Source organism: Rhinoderma darwinii, chromosome 6 (assembly GCF_050947455.1).
Source record: "Rhinoderma darwinii isolate aRhiDar2 chromosome 6, aRhiDar2.hap1, whole genome shotgun sequence".
Classification (NCBI taxonomy): domain Eukaryota; kingdom Metazoa; phylum Chordata; class Amphibia; order Anura; family Rhinodermatidae; genus Rhinoderma; species Rhinoderma darwinii.
The window spans coordinates 114,685,693-114,710,133 of NC_134692.1; the positions used below are offsets into that span (position 1 = coordinate 114,685,693).

A 24,441-nucleotide genomic window follows, 5' to 3' on the forward strand; every position below is an offset into this window, starting at 1 on the left:
TCTGGTTTTTAATGCAATATCTACATAGGTGTATAGAGGCCCATTTCCAGCAACCATCACTCCAGTGTTCTAATGGTACATTGTGTTTGCTAACTGTGTTAGAAGGCTAATGGATGATTAGAAAACACTTGAAAACCTTTGTGCAATTATGTTAGCATCGCTGTAAACAGTTTTGCTGTTTAGAGGAGCTATAAAACTGACCTTCCTTTGAGCTAGTTGAGAATCTGGAGCATTACATTTGTGGGTTCGATTAAACTCTCACAATGGCTAGAAAAAGAGAGCTTTCATGTGAAACTCGACACTCTATTCTTGTTCTTAGAAATGAAGGCTATTCCATGCAATAAATTGCCAAGAAACTGAAGATTTCCTACAACGGTGTGTACTACTCCCTTCAGAGGACAGCACACACAGGCTCTAACCAGAGTAGAAAGAGAAGTGGGAGGCCCCGTTGCACAACTGAGCAACAAGACAAGTACATTAGAGTCTCTAGTTTGAGAAATAGACGCCTCACAGGTCCTCAACTGGCAGCTTCATTAAATAGTACCTTCAAAATGCCAGTGTCAACGTCTACAGTGAAGAGGCGACTCCAGGATGCTGGCCTTCAGGGCAGAGTGGCAAAGAAAAAGCCATATCTGAGACTGGCTAATAAAAGTAAAAGATTAATATGGGCAAAAGCATACAGACATTGGACAGAGGAAGATTGGAAAAAAGTGTTATGGGCAGACGAATCGAAGTTTGAGGTGTTTGGATCACACAGAAGAACATTTGTGAGACGCAGAACAACTGAAAAGACCCATAGCACACCTCCAAATTATGCAAGAACTATTTAGGGAAGAAGCAGGCAGCTGGTATTCTATCTGTAATTGAGTGGCCAGCGCAGTCACCAGATCTCAACCCCATAGAGCTGTTGTGGGAGCAGCTTGACCGTATGGTACGCAAGAAGTGCCCATCAAGCCAATCCAACTTGTGGGAGGGGCTTCTGGAAGCATGGGGTGAAATTTCTCCCGATTACCTCAGCAAATTAACAGCTAGAATGGCAAAGGTCTGCAATGCTGTAATTGCTGCAAATGGAGCATTCTTTGACGAAAGCAAAGTTTGAAGGAGAAAATTATTATTTGAAATAAAAATCATTATTTCTAACCTTGTCAATGTCTTGACTATATTTTATAGTCATTTTGCAACTCATTTGATAAATATAAGTGTGAGTTTTCATTGAAAACACAAAATTGTCTGGGTGACACCAAACTTTTGAACGGTAGTGTAGTTTCCTCAAAAATAATTGTGTCCAGCTAATAGTGCCTCTGACAGTAATAGTGCCACAGACATAGTGTCCTCCAAATAATTTTTCCAAGCTGAGAATGCCCCTGTCAGTAAAAATGGCCACTAAGTGCACCGAAAAATAATTTTGGCAAGTAAAAATAGTGCCCCCAATAGAAGTAATGCTACCCCAGAGTGTCCCCATTAGTAACAGTGCTCCCCATAGTGCCCTCAATTGTAATAATGCTCACCCATAGTGCCCCTATTAGTAATAGTACTCCCCATAGTGCCCCATTAGTAAGAATGTCCCTCATAGTGCCATCAAATGTAATAATGCTCCCTCACAATACCCTCATTAGAAATAGTTCTCCCCCATTAGTAGCAGTGGCTTCAATTTTAATAAGTCTTTCCCAGAGTTCCCCGATCATGAATAGTGCTCCCCACAATGCCCCCATTAGTAACAGTGCCTCTCATAGTGCCCTTAATTGTAATAATGTTCCCACAAAGTGCCAACATTAGTGCCCCCAATAGTGGTCACTGCCTCCTAGTGTCGCCCACTCCTTTCCCATCATGCAGCCAACCACCTTAGAGCTATCAGTGCGCATCACATGGCTATTCTATTGATAGAGCTGGGGGTGATGAGCACTAACACTGGAGAAGTTAAGCCCGCCCACTACCTAAGCTACTCTGCAAGAGCGTCAGTACATTTACACTGTCGATATAGAGGATGGCTGCGGCTCCATGGCAACTAGTAAACTTGGGACTCAGTCAGTACTGCACATTGATTTTTATTCTCCAGTACTGATTGTTGCCCAATGATCTACTCGGCACCTGTCAGCGATCAATGGGTTTGCCGACCTCTGACCTATAACAAGAAAGTGATTTTATTCATTCACTTTGCTGAACAAAACATGTCAAATCACCTGAACAAAACCTGCACCTGTGAATACAACCTTAGGATGTAATCACACATGCAGTTTTTTATACAGATTTGTATTGTATCCAACTTGAAGTAAAAGTCCTTCCTTTATACTTTCCATTTTTTTAATCCTTTCCTGATTTTGGCTCAAAAACGTATCCAAAAACTGTACTTCAAACTGCACCAAAAGCTACATGTGCGATTCCAGCCTTAAAGTGAATTTCCAGGACTATGCATTGATTACCTATCCTGCGTGATCGGTGAGGTGCAGCACTTGCTGGAGTGCTTCAGTGTTGTAGATGTAACTGTGCCTAGTACTAAAGCTCCACCCTATTCAAGTGAAATTAAATCTTGTAGTACATAAAAAGCTGTTAGTACTTAAAAATCATCTGTTCTTGGTAGCGACAACTACTACAGAGTTGGAAACTGCTCTTGGAAACACTTTTAGAATTGTTAATTGGGAGTTTAATTGATTTTGTTTCTATGGCCAAGTCATTCTGTAACAAGCTGGAGATAAAACATTGGCCAGAGTAGTGTCAAGCCAATATAGTCTATGGAGAAGCGGAGACTCATTCTCTGATGTCATGAAGCACATTCACAAGTCTGATGGATTAAATCATGGTTTGGTGGTCTACAGGAGAATGCTTTCTGTCGAATGTGCAGTGCCAACTATGAAATTTGGTAGAGGCGCAATTATGGTTTCAGCCTGTTTACATGGTTCGGTTGGTGGCCCCAAGATCCATTGAAAAGTAATCTTAATGCTGCTGCATACAAGGACTGTCTCGAAAATTTCCTACTTCCAATCACAATTTGAAGAAAGGCCCAAGGGTGTAACTAGACATTACTAGTCCCACAGGAAAGTTAGGGTGAGAGCACTCTTGCCGTCCGAGTCGCAATAAAAAACTCCCAGTATGGACTGACAATTGATCATCGTCAGATTACTGTGTCCTACAGAGATTAACCACGTTGCCATATGTGCCAGATATATTGTGCAGACAAGACCCCAGAGCAGACCCCCAAATTAATCCAGACCCTAAAATTAATTCAGACCTCAAACCAGACCCCAAAATGAATTCAGTCCCGCTGAGATTCTTCCTCGACTTCTTCCTTTCTTTATCTCCTGCTTGGAGGGTTTACCCATCCCCCCCCCCCATGCTCCTGTCCCATATTATTCTTATTCCCATGACTTCCATGTGCAAGTTATAGGCCTTTAGCCCTCTTGAACTCTGACTTAAAGATCTTCACCCATAGTTTGTGGAATCGACTGAATGTCTGGCTACCCTCCCTTTTTCATAAGGATCAAGTAGGGTAGTGACAATAGTAGATGTATTATTGACTTAATTGATGAAGTTAACAAACAATCCGATGCAGCCCTCTTTCTCAGTCTTAAAGGCATTTGACTACTTGGCATGGCCCTTTATGGGTTATGTTTTTTGGTGTCTCGGGTCCTTTCTTCACAGCTATGATAGTCCTTAGGCCTCATGCACACGACCGTGTTTTTGCGTCCGCAATTCAACCGCAAATCCACGGGTTAATTGCGGACCCATTAATTTCTATGTGGCCATACCCACTATCCGTGTTTTCACGGCTCTCCGCATGTCCGCACATCCGTGCCGCAGAAACTCCGGACATGTCTTATTATGGGCCGCAAATGCGGTGCGGACATGCCAATAGAAGTCAATGGGCCCGTGGAAATTGCGGATACACCGCCGTGTGTCATCCGCAGTTTGCGGATTTGCGGAAGTGTTGCTAGGCGTGTTGTTTAAAAGTCCTTTTTTTTTTTTTCATCCGCATTTTTGCGGATTACATACGGATGAACTGCGGATTACATACGGATGAACTGCGGATGACATTCCACGGAACACGGTCCTGGAATTTGCGGACCAGAAAAACACCACGGTCGTGTGCATGAGGCCTTACTCTAATTCATCAGCAGTATTTAAATTACCCTCCTCTTCTGATGCTTTTCGCATTTCTAATAGCACCAGGCAGGGCTGTCGTCCTTCCTTTTTGCCTTGTGTATGGAACCCCTAGCTGCCAGGGTCCGACAACATTCGGACATAAAGGGCATTATGCTGAGAGATAGGGAATTTGAGGTTTCTTTGTTTGCGAATGATGTGCTGCCCTTCCTGTCCTGCATACCACACTACAGGACTATGGTGGCCTTTCAGGGTACAAATGGAATACATCAAAAACAGAGGCTCTCCCTCCCAACCTCATCCATACTGAGCTGAATTTAATTTGACAATTTCATTTACCAGTGGAAAGACACCTCGATTAAATATCTAGGGGTGCATCTCTCTGCTAAATATTTCACTCTTTATTAGTGTAATCCCCCCTTTTACCTGAACTGCGAGCCCTCCACAATAAATAGAAATCTCATAATTTCTCATTACTGGAGTTGGTTTCTGCAGTTAGGATGATCCTCCTGACCAAGTTATTTTATTATGTTAAAATGCTTCCAGTAAGAATCCTATTGTCGTCACTAAAGTCCCTGCAAGCGACCACTTTTATTTTATATGAGACACTAAGCGTCATAGAATACCGAAATCAGTAATGCTTACTGGGACGGGCTGATATTCTAAAATATTACTGAGAGGTTCACCTAAGGCATATTTTGTCTAGGGTTTTCCAACATGCTTTTACAATTTGGACACAAATAGAGACGTTGTGGCTTGCCCCATGCATCCTACCTCCTTCCTGTGGTCTCAAGACCCCCCCCCCTTTTTCCTGTCAGCCTAACAGGCCGCTATGACATTTACGAGGGATATTTGGATCTCTTCCCCATGACGCTTCTCCTTGGGGTAAAAAAATGTCCTTAAGATTTCTAACTCATACCTGAAAGTTTATTTTCCACCATGGTGAGGGCTTGGTAATCGGTGGGTCTCTTTTCCTTAGCTGACATGGTTAATGCCTCCACAATTGAACTTTTATTCTTTTGAGTTTCTGACTTCTGCATCTCCAAGAAAATTAACATTTTCATTATCACCTAATTGCGTCACTTTGCAACAACGACTTTTGGCTCTGGTAAAGTCTCGACTCTCATCCCCTTTGAAAGGCTATGCCCCTTTGGCACCTCTACTAAGGGCCTTATCTTCATGATCTACTGATTTGTTTCCTCCGCAGTGGGTGATACACCTATCTAATACTGATGTATGACTAAGTGAGAAATTGCCCTAGGTAAAATTACCTCTCTGAATTTATGGCAAATCATGTGAGAAAAAGTCAACTTGCATTACCTACAAAGAAATACAATATAAACTTTTAATGCATTGGTGTCATAACCAGCTCTCCTTCAGGCTAGGCCATCAATATCTGAATGATCAGGTTCCGACTGCCGGGACCCCCGCCGATCAGCTGTTTTGAAGGGGCCGCAGCAATTGTACGAGCGCGTTTTCCCTTTCATTTCGGTCACTGCTCACACTGAATCGCCGACACTACACTGATGAAGTGAATGTGAGAAAGCTGTAATACTGTGAACCACCGCTACAAGTGTGTCGGCGATTCACAGTATGTGCAGTAAGGGAAATAAAGGGGAAGCAGCGCTGGTACAAGCGCTGCTATCCCTTCAAAACAGCTGATTGGCGGGGGTCCCGGCAGTCGGACTCCGAGCGATCAAATATCGATGGCCTATCCTGAGGATAAGCCTTCAATTTTTAGGAACTGGACAACATCTTTAAGTCCTTCCATTACGTCTATTTGTTGGCAATATCAGGCAGATGTTGGTACCCATGCCATCTTCTAGGACCGCCCCCTAATAGTTCCCTAGTAGGAGGAAGTGAAAGTGAGGAGATTAGTTGAAGACTTAGTCAAACTTAATATCCCACTGTATCTCCTCCACTTTTTGCTCAACAATCCTCCAAAGCACTGCAGCTAAATCACCTATTACCAGATCTTGGAAGCAAAAAGACCCCTCTCCAGACTTGACTTCTATGCCAGGTTAAAAGAAGTTCGCTCCCTGGAATACTTAACGGTCTCCCTTTAACGGATTTGATTGGACCCTTTGCAGTTGATCTGGTAACCTCTGGACACCTGGTGTATTCTTTTTTTTTTTTTTTTTTTATTCTTTATTTTGTTGACCCAAGAGGTCCATTTTGTAACATAAAGGGAACATACAACAAGGCAATGTACATTTAGAATACATAATCCCAAAGCAGATGTACAAAAAAGAATAAATACATTGTTATACAACAGCATACTGAATGAAAAAGAGAGGATAATGACAGGGGAACACGAATCTCCAAAGTGAGGCTGGAGCTGGGTTCCCTTTCTAGGGAATGAGGAAAGAAGGTGAAAGCAGAAAGAAGAAGGGGAGGGGGGGGGACCCTCCACAGCATCCCATAGACAAAGGTGTTATTCCGGCTGATTAAAGGGATATAGCTCTCAAATTATGTCTTTATAGGAGTCCGAATCCTGAAAAACTATCCATTGGGTCCAAGTTTGGCAGAACCTGGAGCTTGAGTCGTGAATAACGGATGTCAAGTCCTCCATATGCATGATGTCGTTAACCTGTGAAACCCAGAGGGATAGTGTGGGGGGAGATGGATCCTTCCACCTTAGTGGGATGCAATGGCGTGCTGCCATCACTAGAAAGTGAAGCAGAGAACGCTTATACTTGTTCGCTTGAATGTCGCAGTGATGAAGAAGGAAGAAGGCCGCATCCAAAGTTACTCTTGTATTTGTGACTTCCAGTATCACCCGTTTTATGCCTTCCCAAAATGGAGTAAGGAGTGGACATGACCAGAAGGTATGAAGGAGGGTACCAATATCTCGCCCACATCTCCAACACATAGGGGACACTGTGGGGAAGATGTTATGTAGGCGGGCTGGGGTCCTATACCAACGCGAGAGTAGTTTGAAGCTTGCCTCTTGGTATCTTGAACAGATGGAAGTTTTTTGAGCCATAAGGAGTATACGCTGCCCTTGTGCGGGAGAGAAGGATATCCCCAGGTCCTCTTCCCATTTTGAGATGTATGTAGAAGTGGGCATATCTGGGGGGTCCATGAGAATTTTGTAAATTGCGGACAATGTTTGTCTAATCAGGTCAGATCCTGTACAGAGGGTCTCTAGTGGAGTCTTTACCACTTGGTAGGACATAGGAGCCGAAATAGAGCATTTGCAGCGAACGCCAGTGTCCCAACGGAGGGAGATCAGGAATCTGGGCCAGGTCTGCAGCAGAAAGCCATTCACCGTCCATCAAGAACCGATCTGCACGATACCATCCCAAGGATTGCCATATACGGAAAATTGGGTCCGTCAAGCCAGTGGGAAAGGAAGGATTGCCCAGTATCGGAAACATAGAGGAAGGGATTGGCAAGCAAGATGTCCTTACCGAGGGGAGAGAGCAGCAAACTAATGTTGGGCCTATAGTAGGGTGATGATGGAGATGCCTGAGTTGGCTACGGTGTAGCCACGGAAGAGCCGATAATGGAATAGAGTAAAAACTCTGCTCCAGAGACACCCAAGACTTAACGGTCGCATGTCTGCACCAATCAACTACCCGAGCAAGATGAGATGCAATGTAGTAGGTGCGGACGTCAGGTAATGCTAGCCCTCCCGATGCCCTAGATCGGCACAATAGCGTGCGGGAAAGACGTGGAGTCTTACCATTCCACACAAACGTAATCTGAAGAGAATTGACCGTTTTAAAGAACTGCGTTGGGATGGCTATGGGAAGGGTTTGAAATAAATATAGTAGCCTAGGAAGTGCATTCATTTTGAAGATGGTACAACGGCCCATCCAGGTAAAGGTGCCTTTGGACCATCTGGCGCAATCTGCCTTAAGTTCAGCAAGGAGTGGGGGAAAATTTAATTGGAAGAGATCTCTCAGGTCTGCTGATAAGCGAACCCCAAGATATTTCAGAGCTGTCGGAGTCCATTTAAAACTGAAAGATTGTTTCAAGGTTGCAGAAAGATGGGGTGAGAGAGAGATGTTCAGGGCCTCGGACTTAGAGAAATTAATTTTAAAATTGGATAAACTTGAGAAACGTTGGAATTCCCGCATGAGATTAGGAAGGGAGACAGTTGGATTGGTCAGAAAAAAAAGCAGATCGTCTGCATAAGCAGCCACCTTGTTAGCTGAGGTATTCGTTTCTAGTCCCTTCACATCCGGGTTCGCACGTATATGGCGTAAGGGTTCTAGTGTCAATATAAAGATCAAGGGTGAGAGGGGGCAGCCCTGTCTGGTGCCGTTGTGTATAGCAAATTCATCTGAGAGAAGTCCATTTACTCGAACTCGAGCGGATGAGCATGAATATAGTGACATTATCCAGCCCATCATATGTGATCCAAGGCCCAGACGTGAGAGGGTTTCTTCCATAAAGGTCCAGTTGACTCTATCAAACGCTTTTTCCGCGTCCGTAGATAAAAGCATAAGAGGTATATTGGAGATTTTGGCCTTGTGGATCAGATTGATGGCTCTAGTTGTATTGTCACGTGCCTCTCTACCTGCCATGAACCCTGCTTGGTCCGTATGTACGACTCCTCCAATCAATGGTGCTAGACGATCCGCCAGAATTTTGGCAAATAATTTGATATCCGTATTGAGGAGGGATATAGGCCTGTAGCTGGCGCATTGTGTAGGGTCTTTCCCAGGTTTGGGGATCACCGCGATATGCGCCCTAAGGGCATCAGGAGGGATGGGGGAGGAGGCCGAGTAGGAATTAAAGGAGGCTAGGAAATGTGGGCCTAGGGTCGTCAGAAACTTTTTATAATATTGAATTGTGAATCCGTCTGGACCAGGTGCCTTGCCTGTTCGGGAGTGCTTTAAAGCGTATGAGAGTTCTTGTGTGGTAAGTGGTTCTTCCAGGCTAGTAATGTTGTCTTCCGATAGGGCGGGTAGACCAGAATCTGCGATATATTTAGAGATGTTAGACCTGAATTCACGGGAAGCCACGGACGGATTGGTAGAGTCTGTATTATACAGGGCAGCGTAGAAATCCCGGAATGCGGAAGCTATGTCCAACGGCAAACGAAGCCGTGTTTGTAAGGGGGATACTATAGAGGGTATATAATTCTGGGTTTGTTGAGTCCGCAAGGCTCTAGCCAGAGACCTACTACTTTTGTTGCCATATTCGTAGTAGTGACGTTTACATTTAGAAAGCGTAGCCTTGGCTCGGGCCATCAATAAGGTTCGCAGTTCCTCTCTTTACCTGGTGTATTCTTACTGCACATTGATAGTGATTATCTATGCTCCTGCGAGAGATACATACTGTATTTCTCTGTACCTACCCCTCACCTTCCACCCTGTGCTCTCTTTGTCTCTTCTTTTGTTAACTTTCCTCATTTTCCACTTTCAATGCTTAAAGCTTACCTTTTTGACATGTCCATTGCTTACCTACGGGAATGTTTATTTTCCTTTTTCTCTTGCTGTAATATTTAATGTTTTGTATTACTTATATTCCGCTTCCATGGATAATCCACCAACAAAGTGTATATCCTCATTCTTTATTGATTGTCTACATTGTTCTTAATTCATGTACTTAAACTTAAAAAAAATATTAAAATCTTTATAAAAATTACAGAGAAAAAAAAATTATTTAGTCACCAAAGCAGATACCTAAATAAATTCAAAGCGCAAAATTTATTCAGACCTGATGCCAGACCTAAAATAATCAATTCAGACCCCAGACCGGAACCTTTTATTTACTTAAAGCTCCAAACTCCTAGGTATTCTTCACTTCTGGGTGCTGCCACACACAGGGTCTTAAAACGAGCCAGCGTCAGTAAATGGGGTGTGCTGCCATAAACAAGGTTCTTATGCTTTCCGGCTTTGGGATTCTGAATGCGGTATCTCCCGGAGGCGGAGAGGACTCTGGAGTAAGGTGGGGTAGTTCATTCTGGCTGTTGTCGAGTGGATCAAATCCAATAGATAATGGGCAGTGCAGTGCCCCCTTGAGTCCACAGGCCCAGTGGCTACTGCAGTAGTTATGCCCCTGGCCCTTTATTTTTTCAGCAGGGCACAAAGCAATTAAAAAGTTTAATGAGTTTGGTTTGAAAGAGCTTGAGCTGGTCCTTCCTGACATCAACTCCATTGAATATCTTTGTAATGGACAAAGCCAGGACATAGACCAAGATTTGAGCCCATCCTCACTAATGCCATATTCCATAATATGGCATGCATAATATGGCATGGATTAAATCAAGCGAACACCACCCTTCCCCTACGTTAGTCTGGACTTTCATCATGACAGCAGCTGTGGATTTACTTTGGAAATGTATTTCATTACTACATAGTACAGTTATTTTTTATGGCAATAAAGCATTGTATGGATACTGTTATTTGGCGTTAATGGTGTTGAAATTTAGATACTATATGGTGATATCATTGGAGCAGTTTAATGGCAATATTACTCTCCTAGAAAGTTTCGGGGGAAGCTGGAAATGTCTTCCCAGGGCGCTCACAGACTGTGATCCAGCCCTGATTTGAGACCGGGGGGACACACATATATATATATATATTATTTATTTCAGTTACTTATATAGCGCCAACATATTATGTAGCGCTGTACAGAGGGAGAACATACAAACTCCATGCAGATGTGTCCTTAGTTGGATTTGAACCCAGGACCCCAGCGCTGCAAGGCAACAGTGCTAACCGCCGAGCTACCGTGCTGCACGTGCGTGCGTGCGTGTGTGCGTGCGTGCATACATACATATATATCATGTGTATATATTAGAATAACATTTATATTTAAAAATAAAGAATTTATATACTGCTCATATGAAGATGTAATATTAAATATTGTGGAAATAGTATTGATGTATTCCAGTATAATAATATGTTATGCCTGCAACAGTGTTTAAGGAAATCATTACTGAAAGATTTATCCACAAATTGATTTTCTACTGGTGGTGACGGTGTTGCGTATTTTCTGTATTTCTTCTCACCGGAGACCTTTCAATGTAAATAGAAAACCGCCCTGTAGAATAGAAAATAGACAATGTATTTCAGATTGTATTCTCGAGTGGGCTTCATACTGGGTATAATACAACAAATAATAAAGGCTTGAGAGCTGCTTATTTCTACAATTCTTTTGGAAAGTCTTCAGACCCTTACAATTTTTTTACCATTTTGTTATGTTGAGGCCTTGTGCTAAAATAAAATAAAAAATTCCCCATCATTCTGCACCTAATACACCATGATGACAAAGTAAAACAGAATGTTAGTGCTCAGCTAATTTATTGAAAAGGAAAAACAAAAATATGACATTGACATAAGTGTTCATAAGTAAGTCATAAGTATTCAGACCCTTTACTCAGGTTGAAGAACCTTTGGCAGTGATAACAGCCTCCAGTCTTCTTGGGTATGATGCCACAAGGTTTGCACACCTGGATTTGGGGATTTTCCATTCTTCTCTGCAGATCCTCTCAAGCTCTGTCAGGTTGGATGGGGACCGTCGGTGGTCAGCCATTTTCAGGTCTCTCCAGATATGTTCGATTGAGTTCAAGCCAGGGCTCTGGCTGGGCCACTCAAAGATATTCACAGAGTTTTCCCTAAGCCACTGCTGTGTTGTCTTGGCTGTGTGCTTAGGGTCATTGTCTTGTTGGAAGGTGAACCTTCGGCCCAGTCTGCTCCATTGATCTTTCCCTCAACCCTGACCAGTCTTCCTGAACCTAGCCGCTGGAAAAACACCCCCACAGCATGATCCTGCCTCCACTATGCTTCACTGTAGAGATGGTATTGGGTAAGTGAAGAGCAGTGCCTGGTGTCCTCCAGACATGATGCTTAGAATTGAGGCCAAAAAAGTTGAATCTTGGTTTCATCAGACCACAGAATCTTGTTTCTCACAGTCCTTTAGGTGTTTTTTTGCAAACTCTAGGCGGGCTTTCATGTATTTTTTACTAAGGAGAGGCTTCTTTCTGGCCACTCTGCCATAAAGTCCAGATTGGTGGAGTTCTACAGTGATGGTTGACCTTCTGGAAGTTTCTCCCATCTGCACACGGGATCTTTGGAGCTCAGCCATAGTGACCATTGGGTTCTTGGTCACCTCTCTTACCAAGGCCCTTCTCCCGCAATTACTTAGTTTGGTGGGGCGGCAAGCTCTAGGAAGAGTCCTGGTTGTTCCAAACTTCTTCTATTTAAGAATTATGAAGGCCCCTGTCCTTTTGGGAACTTTCAGTGCAGCAGAATTTTTTTTTGCACCCTTCTCCTGATCTGTGCCTCCTCACAATCCTGTCTGAGCTCTACAGGCAGTTCTTTCCTCCTCATGGCTCGGTTTTTGCTCTGATGTAGATTGTCAGCTGTGAGGCCTTATATAGACAGGGGTGTGTCTTTCCAAATCATGTCCAATCAAAGGAATTTACCACAGTTAGCCTCCAATCAAGGTGTAGAAATATTTAACATGTGATCTAGAGAAATGCGAGGCCCCCAGAGCTAAATTTCAAGTCATAGCAAAGAGTCTGAATACTTATGTCCATGTGAAATTTGAGATTTTAATTTTTAAAAAATGTCTAAAATTCTATTTTCACTTTGTCATTATGTTGTATTGAGTGAAGAATGATAAGGGGGAAAACTGGAATATTTTTTTTATTTTAGCACAAGGCCTCAACATAACAAAATGTGAAAAAAGTGAAAGGGTCTGAATTCTTTCCAAAAACACTGCATATGTGTAGATATTCCTGGAAAAATTTCTGGCGAGGTGCTAGTATAGTAAAGTAACATTTATTTTCTACAGAGCATTTGAAATATTATTTGAAGTACCATGTGAAAGTATGTCAGTAACCATGGCCTCTTCCACTTTCTATACAGGTATTTGTCATAAATATTTCATATTTGTGAAGGGTGTCATAATTCTAATTACATATCATAACCTATGAATACGAATTCTGTTTTTCCAAAGCCTGTCATGTGCTGTTAGGAGAATACTAATAACAGCTTCACGCTCTCGATATATTGTGGCCATCACCTCTCTCTGCTCAATTTCTTCTTTAATTCTGGAAACATGAAAAGTTTTACTAAGACTTTTGATTTTTTTTTTTATTCAATTACTTTGTTGGAAGGCTACAGCTCTGCCAGGAAAAAAGACTTTTGAAGTTTAATGCACTGAATTATAGATGTAACTGGTACCCTAGGTGGATATTCATGGCATGTACAGAATAAAGAAAACTTGATCAGCAAATGAAAGTATTGTATCACATTCAACTGACAGAGGAATTGCTTTTGAACCAATCGAGTCCATATTTTACTTATTGTTTTACACCAAAGACTGCTTGTATCAAGCAGACATTTCAAGAAAATAAACAAATCTCAGACTTTCATGGCTCATTTAATCCCTGTGTATTAAATCCCTAGTGTTCAACATGATGGAGAGCAGTAGGTCTCTGTTTAGTTGTTAAAATACTCGTAGACGTCAGTAAAATTAATGTCTTTCACCATAGACCTCTTCTAGGCTTATATTAATGTCAAGATAAATGACACTTTTATGCGTTCTAATAGTGAGGAAAAATCCCAAAGCTATTATGGAAGATCTGCGTATCCATTGGAGGGTCCCTTATTGAGCAATAGATCTTTTGGCAGGCAGTTTAACTCCTCCAATTTTCACAGTAAAATTCATGTATAGCTCCGCTAAACATTCGTGTTAATTATTATGTAGGTGAGAGTGGCTTCCAGGCACTGTGGCACTGCTTAGTCCTCGGGAGGTCTGGCTGGAGTAAAGCAGTAGAATCTACCCGGGAATTCAAACCCTCCATATTTTTTCTTTTCCTTAAATACAGATACCGAGGTGGCCACCCTTCATACACATTGGATTATATTATATTGGTTTGAGAGTGGTGCTTCACTGGGAAAAAGGTCAAGGTGGCCATGGAATTTTACTTTTGCCACTTCATATGCCATTACTTATTGTGATTGGTAAAATCCCTTTAAACTAATGGTTCTCACAAACCAGAACCAAAATGGCACAGATAAATGTGGATAACAATTGTTCAGATATCGTTCACCAAGATCTGGTAAGATATCTGCTTGTTAGACCTTCTGTATGCTGCCAACAATATCACAAAACCAGTGATAGGGATTGGTAAAGAAAAGGAAAGTTTGGTGACATTGCACAGAGATTATCCAACATGCTAAAAAGTTTCCATCTGCATTAGCACATTCTTTGATATTACTTATTATAGGACTTATTATATCCCCCATATAGAGTTTGTAGAGCCAATGAGACTATGGTTGTTCCTTATGCCACATGCAAGGAACTGTTATTCTAAAACAGGCTTTTACAGACGGTGTTAAACCACACTGGGTATTAACCCTTTAGTGTCCAGCTTCTTTTTTGGGCCTCAATGACCAAGAGAATTTTTTTCATGATCGCATTCCAAGATCTATCACTAGTCCTACTCGGCATACATTGTTGACAGACCTGGGGGCCTTTACTGAGCCCCCTCCCTCTGAAACTACTTAGATGCCACAGTGTAACGTCCATGGCCGCGGGCCGTCGGGTTTACTCACCCCCCGACGCCCGCAGCCATGGATCCGTGAGCGCTGGTCCCTGTCTCCTTCCTAGGAGACGCCAGCGCTCACTTCCGCTCCGTCCTGCTGTGTCCCGTAGAGTGTGCGCGCTCGCGCACGGCCTTAAAGGGCCAGCGCGCTCACAAATTATTCGTCATCATCATCAACTGCCCTGATTTCCTGGTCTATAAGAAGGCCCCTGGCCTTCTGATCCTTGCCTGAGCGTTGTTAGTCTATCCCAGTCTGTCTCGCAAATGGTCCCTTAGTGTTTCCCGTTCCAGCTGTTACCCGTTCCCTGTTACCCGTTCCCGTATTCCGTATTGTTCTAGTTCCTGTACCTACCTGCGTTGGAGTAGTGTCTTCTGCCACGTCCAGTGTCGTCTGCCACGTCCAGTGTCGTCTGCCACGTCCAGTGTCGTTTGCCACGTCCAGTGTCGTTTGCCACGTCCAGTGTTGTTTGCCACGTCCAGTGTCTTCTGCCACGTCCAGTGTCTTCTGCCACGTCCAGTGTCTTCTGCCACGTCCTGTGTCTTCTGCCACGTCCTGTGTCTTCTGCCACGTCCAGTGTCTTCTGCTTCATCGGATACTGCCCGCCACGTCTGGCGTGACCTGCCACACCAGCCTCCATCCGTGCTGAAGCCACAGCCACCGTCCGAACTATTTCAGGTACCCAAGCGTTACTGTCTGTCATTGACTTTCGTATAGACTGTGACCTGGTCAGCTACATTCCCGCTACGGCGGAGCGGCCTAGTGGGTCCACATACCCTGTGTCCGTGACACAGTCACTATTTGCTTCGGCATCTAAAGGGGGTAAACAACCGGGATCAGAGGTAACCACGGAAAACACATGCTGGGCTTATGACACATTATAATGAAAAGATGGCACTGTGGCATAAGTATTCTTAATGACTACCTTAAAAAGGCGTATTGCTAATTATTAGGAGTTAAATCTATATGATTAATTTACATGGCTTTTACTTTAGTATTAACTGGCAGTGATATGATTTTGACCCTACTACCAAGTTTATGTAATTCTTTGACATCCCGTGTGCCACTAGTGCACCATAATATTTAGAGCTGCCACCAGCTGAGAAGTCACATGTGGCTCCCGGGTTACTGACTGGGAAAGACTTGCAATCATGACTACCGCTATAGTGCAGTGAGGCACATTAGCCATCCACTAGATTTGATATCTGCTCACTATACATTTAACATTAGCTTCACGTGAGGTCTGCACTGTCTCCTTTATTGAGCAAACTTTGAGTCTGCTCCTTCTGTCTACATCTTTCTGATTATCATCATATCTATTTGTGTGTGTGTATGTGTGTGTGTGTGTGTGTGTGTGTGTGTGTGTGTGTGTGTGTGTGTGTGTGTGTGTGTGTGTATATACACTACCGTTCAAAAGTGTGGGGTCACCCAGACAATTTTGTGTTTTCCATGAAAACTCACACTTATATTTATCAAATGAGTTGCAAAATGACTAGAAAATATAGTGAAGACATTGACAAGGTTAATAATAATAATTTTCTCCTTCAAACTTTGCTTTCGTCAAAGAATGCTCCATTTGCAGCAATTACAGCATTGCAGACCTTTTTGCATTCTAGCTGTTCATTTTCTGAGGTAATCGGGAGAAATTTTACACCATGCTTCCAGAAGGCCCTCCCACAAGTTGGATTGGCTTGATGGGCACTTCTTGCGTACCATACGGTCAAGCTGCTCCCACAACAGCTCTATGGGGTTGAGATCTGGTGACTGCGCTGGCCACTCCATTACAGATAGAATACCAGCTGCCTGCTTCTTCCCTAAATAGTTCTTGCATAATTTTTAGGTGTGCTTTGGGTCATTGTCCTGTTGTAGGATGAAATTGGCTCCAATCAAGCGCTGTCCACAGTGTAGGGCATGGCGTTGCAAAATGGAGTGATAGCCTTCCTTATTCAAAATCCCTTTTACCTTGTACAAATCTCCCACTTTACCAGCACCAAAGCAACCCCAGACCATCACATTACCTCCACCATGCTTGACAGATGGCGTCAGGCACTCTTCCAGCATCTTTTCAGTTGTTCTGCGTCTCACAAATGTTCTTCTGTGTGATCCAAACACCTCAAACTTCGATTCGTCTGTCCATAACACTTTTTTCCAATCTTCCTCTGTCCAATGTCTGTGTGCTTTTGCCCATATTAATCTTTTCCTTTTATTAGCCAGTCTGAGATATGGCTTTTTCTTTGCCACTCTGCCCTGAAGGCCAGCATCCCGGAGTCGCCTCTTCACTGTAGACGTTGACACTGGCGTTTTGCGGGTACTATTTAATGAAGCTGCCAGTTGAGGACCTGTGAGGCGTCTATTTCTCAAACTAGAGACTCTAATGTACTTATCTTGTTGCTCAGTTGTGCAGCGGGGCCTCCCACTTCTCTTTCTACTCTGGTTAGAGCCTGTGTGTGCTGTCCTCTGAAGGGAGTAGTACACACCGTTGTAGGAAATCTTCAGTTTCTTGGCAATTTCTCTCATGGAATAGCCTTCATTTCTAAGAACAAGAATAGACAGTCGAGTTTCACATGAAAGCTCTCTTTTTCTAGCCATTTTGAGAGTTTAATCGAACCCACAAATGTAATGCTCCAGATTCTCAACTAGCTCAAAGGAAGGTCAGTTTTATAGCTCCTCTAAACAGCAAAACTGTTTACAGCGATGCTAACATAATTGCACAAAGGTTTTCAAGTGTTTTCTAATCATCCATTAGCCTTCTAACACAGTTAGCAAACACAATGTACCATTAGAACACTGGAGTGATGGTTGCTGGAAATGGGCCTCTATACACCTATGTAGATATTGCATTAAAAACCAGACGTTTGCAGGTAGAATAGTCATTTAGCACATTAACAATGTATAGAGTGTATTTCTCATTAATTTAATGTTATCTTCATTGAAAAAAACTGTGCTTTTCTTTCAAAAATAAGGAAATTTCTAAGTGACTCTAAACTTTTGAACGGTAGTGTGTGTGTGTGTGTGTGTGTGTGTGTGTGTGTGTGTGTGTGTGTGTGTGTGTGTGTGTGTGTGTGTGTGTGTATATATATATAATATATAAAAATAATGATTTTACACCATAGTTTGCTAATTAAACACCTTTCTAGCATAGCATCACAACTTAAAGGGTTTGTCATATTTGGACACCCTTCCTCACATTGCAGACTCTATGTCTAGGAGCTGTTGTGTAGGGGGCAGCCATAGTGTAAATGCTTCTTTTCCCTGACACATCGCTGCAGGCAAATCAAGCATTGTAATGCGTTCATGAACACTTGTGTTCCTCTAGATCAATGACCCATGCCAGCCGTGATTCATGGGTCTGGAAAAGCCAAATCAGAAGTTAACCATGACATAATAGGGTTCATTAAAGTGTTGTCAGAACCAGACATGAATGTGGTTCTGCAGTATTGCCAGAGCAAAAATCTTCACTTCTACTATAACCAACTGATTGTTTTAAAGCCATGGAGTGCTAATCAATCAGTCTGTACTTTTATTGGACATAAAACAATGCTTAAAGTGATTGTCCGCGCACGGGGCGGTTTTTCATACTGATGACCTATCCACTGGATAGGTCATCAGTATATGAACGGCGGGGGTCCGTCAACCGGACCCCGCACCGATCAGATATTCTGGCCGCCGGAACAGCTGATCGTTGCAGGGTCTGGGTGTCAAACCCCCGCCGATCATATACTGATGACCTGTCCTGTGGATAGGTCATCAGTATGAAAAACCGGCCTGTGTCCGGACAACCCCTTTAAAATGTATTCTCCGTTACTAGTTGTTATCAGAGATTTGACCAATAATTTTCCATGCTCTCTATGCAAATATTTTAATCGTTATTATTTTTACTATGGTGGACACAATTTGGGAACAATGGGAGAGATGTATCAAAACTGGTGCAAAGGAAATGTAGAGTAGTTGCCCATAGCAACCAATCAATTCACTGCTTTCATTTTCCAAAGGGCTTTGGAAAAATGATAGGTGTAATCTGATTGGTTGCCATGCCACTTTTCCTTTTGCACCAGTTTTGATCCACATTCCTCCATTTCTTCACGTCAATGTTGGACAGATCCTAGAAGCCAGTCTGAGTTGTTTTCTTTTGGTTTCTACGGAAATTCTTTATGCCAGGCAACTAACGCCTCATGCACACGGCTGTGCCCCTAATCGCGATCGGCCGCTGGTGCCCGTGGACAGACACCCGAATTTGCGGCCCGTGCTCCATATAAAGTATGGGAGCACGGTCCGTAAAAAGCATAAGATAGGACAAGTCCTATCTTTTACAAAGGCTTTCTCCGGCCCGCACACCTTCCTGAAAATATACAGAAAGGTGTCTGTGGTCAATAGAAGTGAATGGGTCCGTAATGGCGAACCGTAATTATGGTCCGCAATTATGGACGAAATCTATAAGCGTGTGCATGGAATTAAATTGACTTCAGTGTTCTGACCATCCCTACTTTTTATGTATTTGTCAGAAGTTAAGCAAATTTCACACCACCGGTGTTGCAACTATCCTATCGAAATTTTAGCATCTCGTGTACCTCCATAGTGTCACAGCAATACAATGTAATTTATAGAACAATAATAGGGCCTCCTACTGAATAAATTGTGGAATATAATGAAGTTGATAATCTTGTTGGAAAGCGTTAACACATTAATTTCCTAAGATCAATAAAATCACATTATTTCCTAGCTAAGCATGGAATACAAGTTCTGACTATGACACAACATACCACATTCACTTGTCCTGTTTATGTCTTGCAGGAGTAAAAGCCATCTTTTCAGGACACTACCATAGGAATGCAGGAGGAACGTACAAAGATCTAGACATGGTAGTGACATCGGCTATCGGGTGCCAGCTTGGGGAAGACCAACACGGCCTTCGTGTGGTAGTGGTCACGGAAGATGAGATTGTGCATAGATATTATAGCCTAGACAAACTCAAAACCCAAGGTCTCGATGAGGATCTCCTGGACTTGATTAAGAAGTAAAGTAGTGTCTGTAACGCGGAGCAGTTTTTCCTTTTTGAACACAATTTATTATAAATTCTATTTTAGGGATGCTTACACTATTTGAACGTGTTATCTTATGGTAATTGAATGGTTATTGACAACTATAATTGGTATAGAACTGAATATAGTTTGATGAGCATACCCTACCAAAATGAAACATGTAAACCCTAGAGACGTCATATTCTGTCACACTGAAAAAAATTATATTTACATTTCTTACTTTTTTGAGAAAAGCTGATTGACAACTACACCGCATTCCAAATTATTATGCAAATGTTATTTTTCGCTGATTTTCCTAAATAGTCGATAAAAATGACAGTCAGTATAATCTTCAAGCCATCAACCGTTGGAGTATAATGCAAATTTTATTGAACAAATATCCTAATGATAACAGATTTTTTTTTAGAAGTAAAAAACTGAAAATGCACTGTTTCACATTATTATGCACAACAGAGATCAAAACATTTTAAAGGTTGTAAAGAGAACTAAAATGGTAATACAGGAGGTCATATTTACAGAAATCAAAAGCTCTTTCAATCAAAAAAAACTCAACAGGCCAAGTTACATGTTAACATAGGACCCCTTCTTTGATATCACCTTCACAATTCTTGCATCCATTGAATTTGTGAGTATTTGGACAGTTTCTGCTTGAATATCTTTGCAGGATGTCAGAATAGCCTCCCAGAGCTTCTGTTTTGATGTGAACTGCCTCCCACCCTCATAGATATTTTGCTTGATGATGCTCCAAAGGTTCTCAATAGGGTTGAGGTCAGGGGAACATGGGGGCCACACCATGAGTTTCTCTCCTTTTATGCCCATAGCAGCCAATGACACAGAGGTATTCTTTGCAGCATGAGATGGTGCATTGTCATGCATGAAGATAATTTTGCTACGGAAGGCACGGTTCTTCTTTTTGTACCTCGGAAGAAAGTGGTCAGTCATAAACTCTACGTACTTTGCAGAGGTCATTTTCACACCGTCAGGGACCCTAAAGGGGCCTACCAGCTCTCTCCCCATGATTCCAGCCCAAAACATGACTCCGCCACCTCCTTGCTGAGTCGCAGCGTTGTTGGGACATGGTGGCCATTCACCAACCATCCACTACTCCATCCATCTGAACCATCCAGGGTTGCACGGCACTCATCAGTAAACAACACAGTTTAAAAATGAGTCTTCATGTATTTCTGAGCCCACTGCAACCTTTTCGGCAGCAGAGAGATCCTTTTTCTTTCCCATATTGCTTGAAACATGTGGCCTGCTTAATAATGTGGAACGTCCTTCTTAAGTAGTTTTCCTTTGATTGGGCACACCTGGCAAACTAATTATCACAGGTGTCTGAGATTGATTACAATGATCCAAAGAGCCCTAAGACACAATACCATCCATGAGTTTCATTGAAAAACTGATAATTAAATGTTTATGACACTTAAATCCAATGTGCATAATAATTTGGAACACGGTGTAATGTAGCCACCAATATAGCACTCGCAGGGTGTTTACTAGGGTTGAGCAGTATACTTTGCGATCAATGTCCTGATCAACCGGAATGCCACAATCTGTTGATTTAGAAAATTCCACATTACATATTAATTCTGTGCTGAATTATCTTACTCTTCGTTCTTCAAGTTGTACCTGCCAAGAGACCGGATTATCAGATATTCCAAACAAGCGGTCGCCTCTACTTACTTGCAAACACCTATAGGTTGTTACCTGATCACCGGCAAGGGAGCCACCAAAGACCTGTCATGGGTAAACAGAGGGTCAGACTATGAGGTCAATTATCATTAATCTGGCATGGGATTATACTGTATAAACAAAGGGTGTTTTTCCCCTATCCTCTTGCATTTGTATCTGTATTCCCTCTAAAATCTGCTTAATTATTGCCGTATTTTTTGTTATTGCAATCACTTTACCTAATATTGCTTAATCCCAGTTATTATCCATCTTTCTTAGTCTCCTAAATGACAGATCCACTTTCTTTCTCTGACAACGTAGCAGATTCTTCTAACTTGCTAAGTAAATCTTGTTTGCACATTGAGTTTATTGCTCGGTATACTCTCAGGTCAAAGTTTTCATTCTCTAATGCACTAGATTATGGCCATAATTGAGTTTAAATATGCAAATTGTGATCTCATATTTTGTTGAACTCTAAAATTATAGATTTGAGTTGTACAGGGTATTAATGACTTCACTGTCTCATTAAACTGTGACGTGTTAGTTCACCCTGTATGAAGTAATGGCACATCTTATATAGCGTTTGCCACTAATACATCTAACGTTGCATTACAAATGTTCACCTGTGTGCTAAATTATTACAAATAAATGGTTAGACAGACCATAGCTGTGATAAAAATGTAAAGATGATATCTCATAAAGACAACCACTAGTCATATGACCTATTCAGTCATATGGACATCATAAAGGGGGGGTCCCCACACATGCCTGCACCCACTGTATGAGCAAGAATGGAGAACGACAAAAAAAAAGGACGACTCTTGCTATGTCATGTATTACATGGTCGGCCATGCATCTGATATGTAATACTACATATCTCCAGCAGGTATCGTGAATAGACGGACTCACAGCGATCAGCTGATCGCCAGGGTGGCTGTCTTAAAAGAAGTGGTTGTCTTCATGATACAGTATGACCCTTTTAAGGACCTGCTCTAAAGTCATTTGGAGCAGATTTATTAAGACCGGTGTTTCATACGCCAGTGTTATTATTAAGAGCTCTGGAGTAAAATGCGCCTAATTTTATTAAGATGTGCAGCTTCCTTATAAATTAGGCGCATCTCTGGCTGTCTGTGCACCAGAAAGGGAAATCTATGGCCGTTATGAGCTGGAGTAGATTTCTGCTATAATTTACGCCAGTTTCTGGCACAAATTAGAAATTAATTTGTCAGGCCGCAAATGGCCACACCCTGCCCGCTTATTGAAAAGGGTCAGAGGCGGCGTAAAAATGCTAAAAGTGGATTTATTTTTTTTCGCAAATTATGACTTTTCTACGCTATATAACTGGCGTAGAGCACATAAAAAATTCTCCTCAATAAGTTGTCCCCTTGTGTCAAGCTGCTATAACATCAGTTTTAATGTTTTTATTGGGATTACTAGGTGGTACCCAATACAGCATCCATATTTAGCTGTCCGAGGCTCCTTAACTGTAAATCTACGTATTTATGCAGTCATACATTACCCACTCCTGTATTGCTGTATAACAAGGCAGACTTGCCATTCGGAAGCGCGGGACAGCTGGTTGACAATCTCTATGACAGCTATATTGGTTGTCACCCAGCTACCCATCTGAAGCTCTGTGGTACCTGACAAGGGGTACCTCAGTGGTGATCTTTTTAAAGGGGATCAGACTAATAGATTAAAAGTAAGCTTTATGACCATTAATGATTCTAGGATCAGATATTTTTTCTAGAATGATTTAACCCTTTTAGGTCATGCTTATTATAACGATTAATTCAATTTAATTTTACCACTTATTGTCATGGACTTTATTTCATACTCTTTATTATGTGCTATACAGGCTGTGATATATAAGTGGTAGTTGCTGTGATTGAGTAGAGTAGAGAACATTGGACGCTCGTTACTCATCCTCGCTTACATAAACAGGCTGATATACAGTATCAGTCATATATTACCTGGGCTCAGCCTGGACGTTTCAGATGGGTTTAGGCCTATTAATAAAAGCCAAGGCCCCCTTGTTTCATGCATCAATGGAGGACCCAGCTCACAGACCTTTCCAATGTTATCTTTGATTTATCTGTGATTTTTTTAGAAATTTTTTTTTAGGTTTATAACTCCTTGAACGACATTTTAGTTTTCTTGTAAAAATCTATCGCTGATATTACTTGATATATAATCACACTTGTGTATACTGTACTGTTACTCCATCCTGTTACACAAAACAATGGAATAAATTACAACCTATGCAAAATAAAGGATTACATTTTTTTTGTTTCCTTTCATTGTGTTATTTAACATTGAAATATAATTGCCTATTATTCAGCTACTAATGCAGTTGAGGATTTCTACAAACTACCAGTGTCAAAAAGATGCCGAACCTTCCCTGGCTAAAGTTCAAGGTGTCTTTATGTGTGACCTCCTTTTTAAGGTGACTTAGATGAGATATTAGATAAGATGTGATCGATATTAGCTGGATCCTGTGTTTTTGACACTTTGGACCCGATTCCAGCCGAGCCGTCAGTTCGGCTGAACTGACGGAATTGTCTGAGGGAGAATGATACAGCTTCTTTGTAAATTGGATACATAGAAGCTGTATCGTAAAATGTCACTTTCAGAGGCAGTTTTGTAGTGAAGGTTGCGATAGAGTATAGGATTTATATAGGCTTCAGCACTTCTTCCCTGCTCTCTGAGTTTGCATGGTCTACGGCTTCATGGCTGAGCTGTTGTTATATTTCCACTTCACAATAATAGAACTTATAGTTGACCAGGGCAGATCTAACAGATCAGAAATTTTATGGAGTGACTTGTGGCAAAGGTGGGACTCTATCACTGTGCCACATGTAAAGTCACTGAGCTGCTACCAATGTTTGTCTATAGAGATTGCATGGCTGTGTGCTTAATTTTATGTAACTGTTTGCAGTGGGTGTGGCTGAAAAACCTGAACTCAATACTTAGGAGGGGTGTCCACATACATTTAGCCATATAGTGGAACTGGTGGTACACTTTAAGTTTGTCTTTGCTGTGCAATTGAAAGTACTCTACAGTATGATTCCCTGTAATGCAGTATTTCAGACTGACTGTAATGTTCTCCAATTGGTTTA

General features: G+C 42.0%; 1 protein-coding gene across 1 annotated transcript in view; it reads left to right on the forward strand.

The window, feature by feature from the left end:
• The window catches only part of CPPED1 (calcineurin like phosphoesterase domain containing 1), a 113,270-nt gene extending 89,654 nt beyond the window's left edge, over window positions 1-23,616 (forward strand). Inside the window, exon 4 of the mRNA XM_075830135.1 lies at window positions 19,401-23,616. Within this exon, the coding sequence (XP_075686250.1) occupies window positions 19,401-19,627 (227 nt within the window). The 3' untranslated portion in view covers window positions 19,628-23,616. The remainder of the gene's footprint in view (window positions 1-19,400) is intronic.
• Window positions 23,617-24,441: the final 825 nt, after the last annotated feature.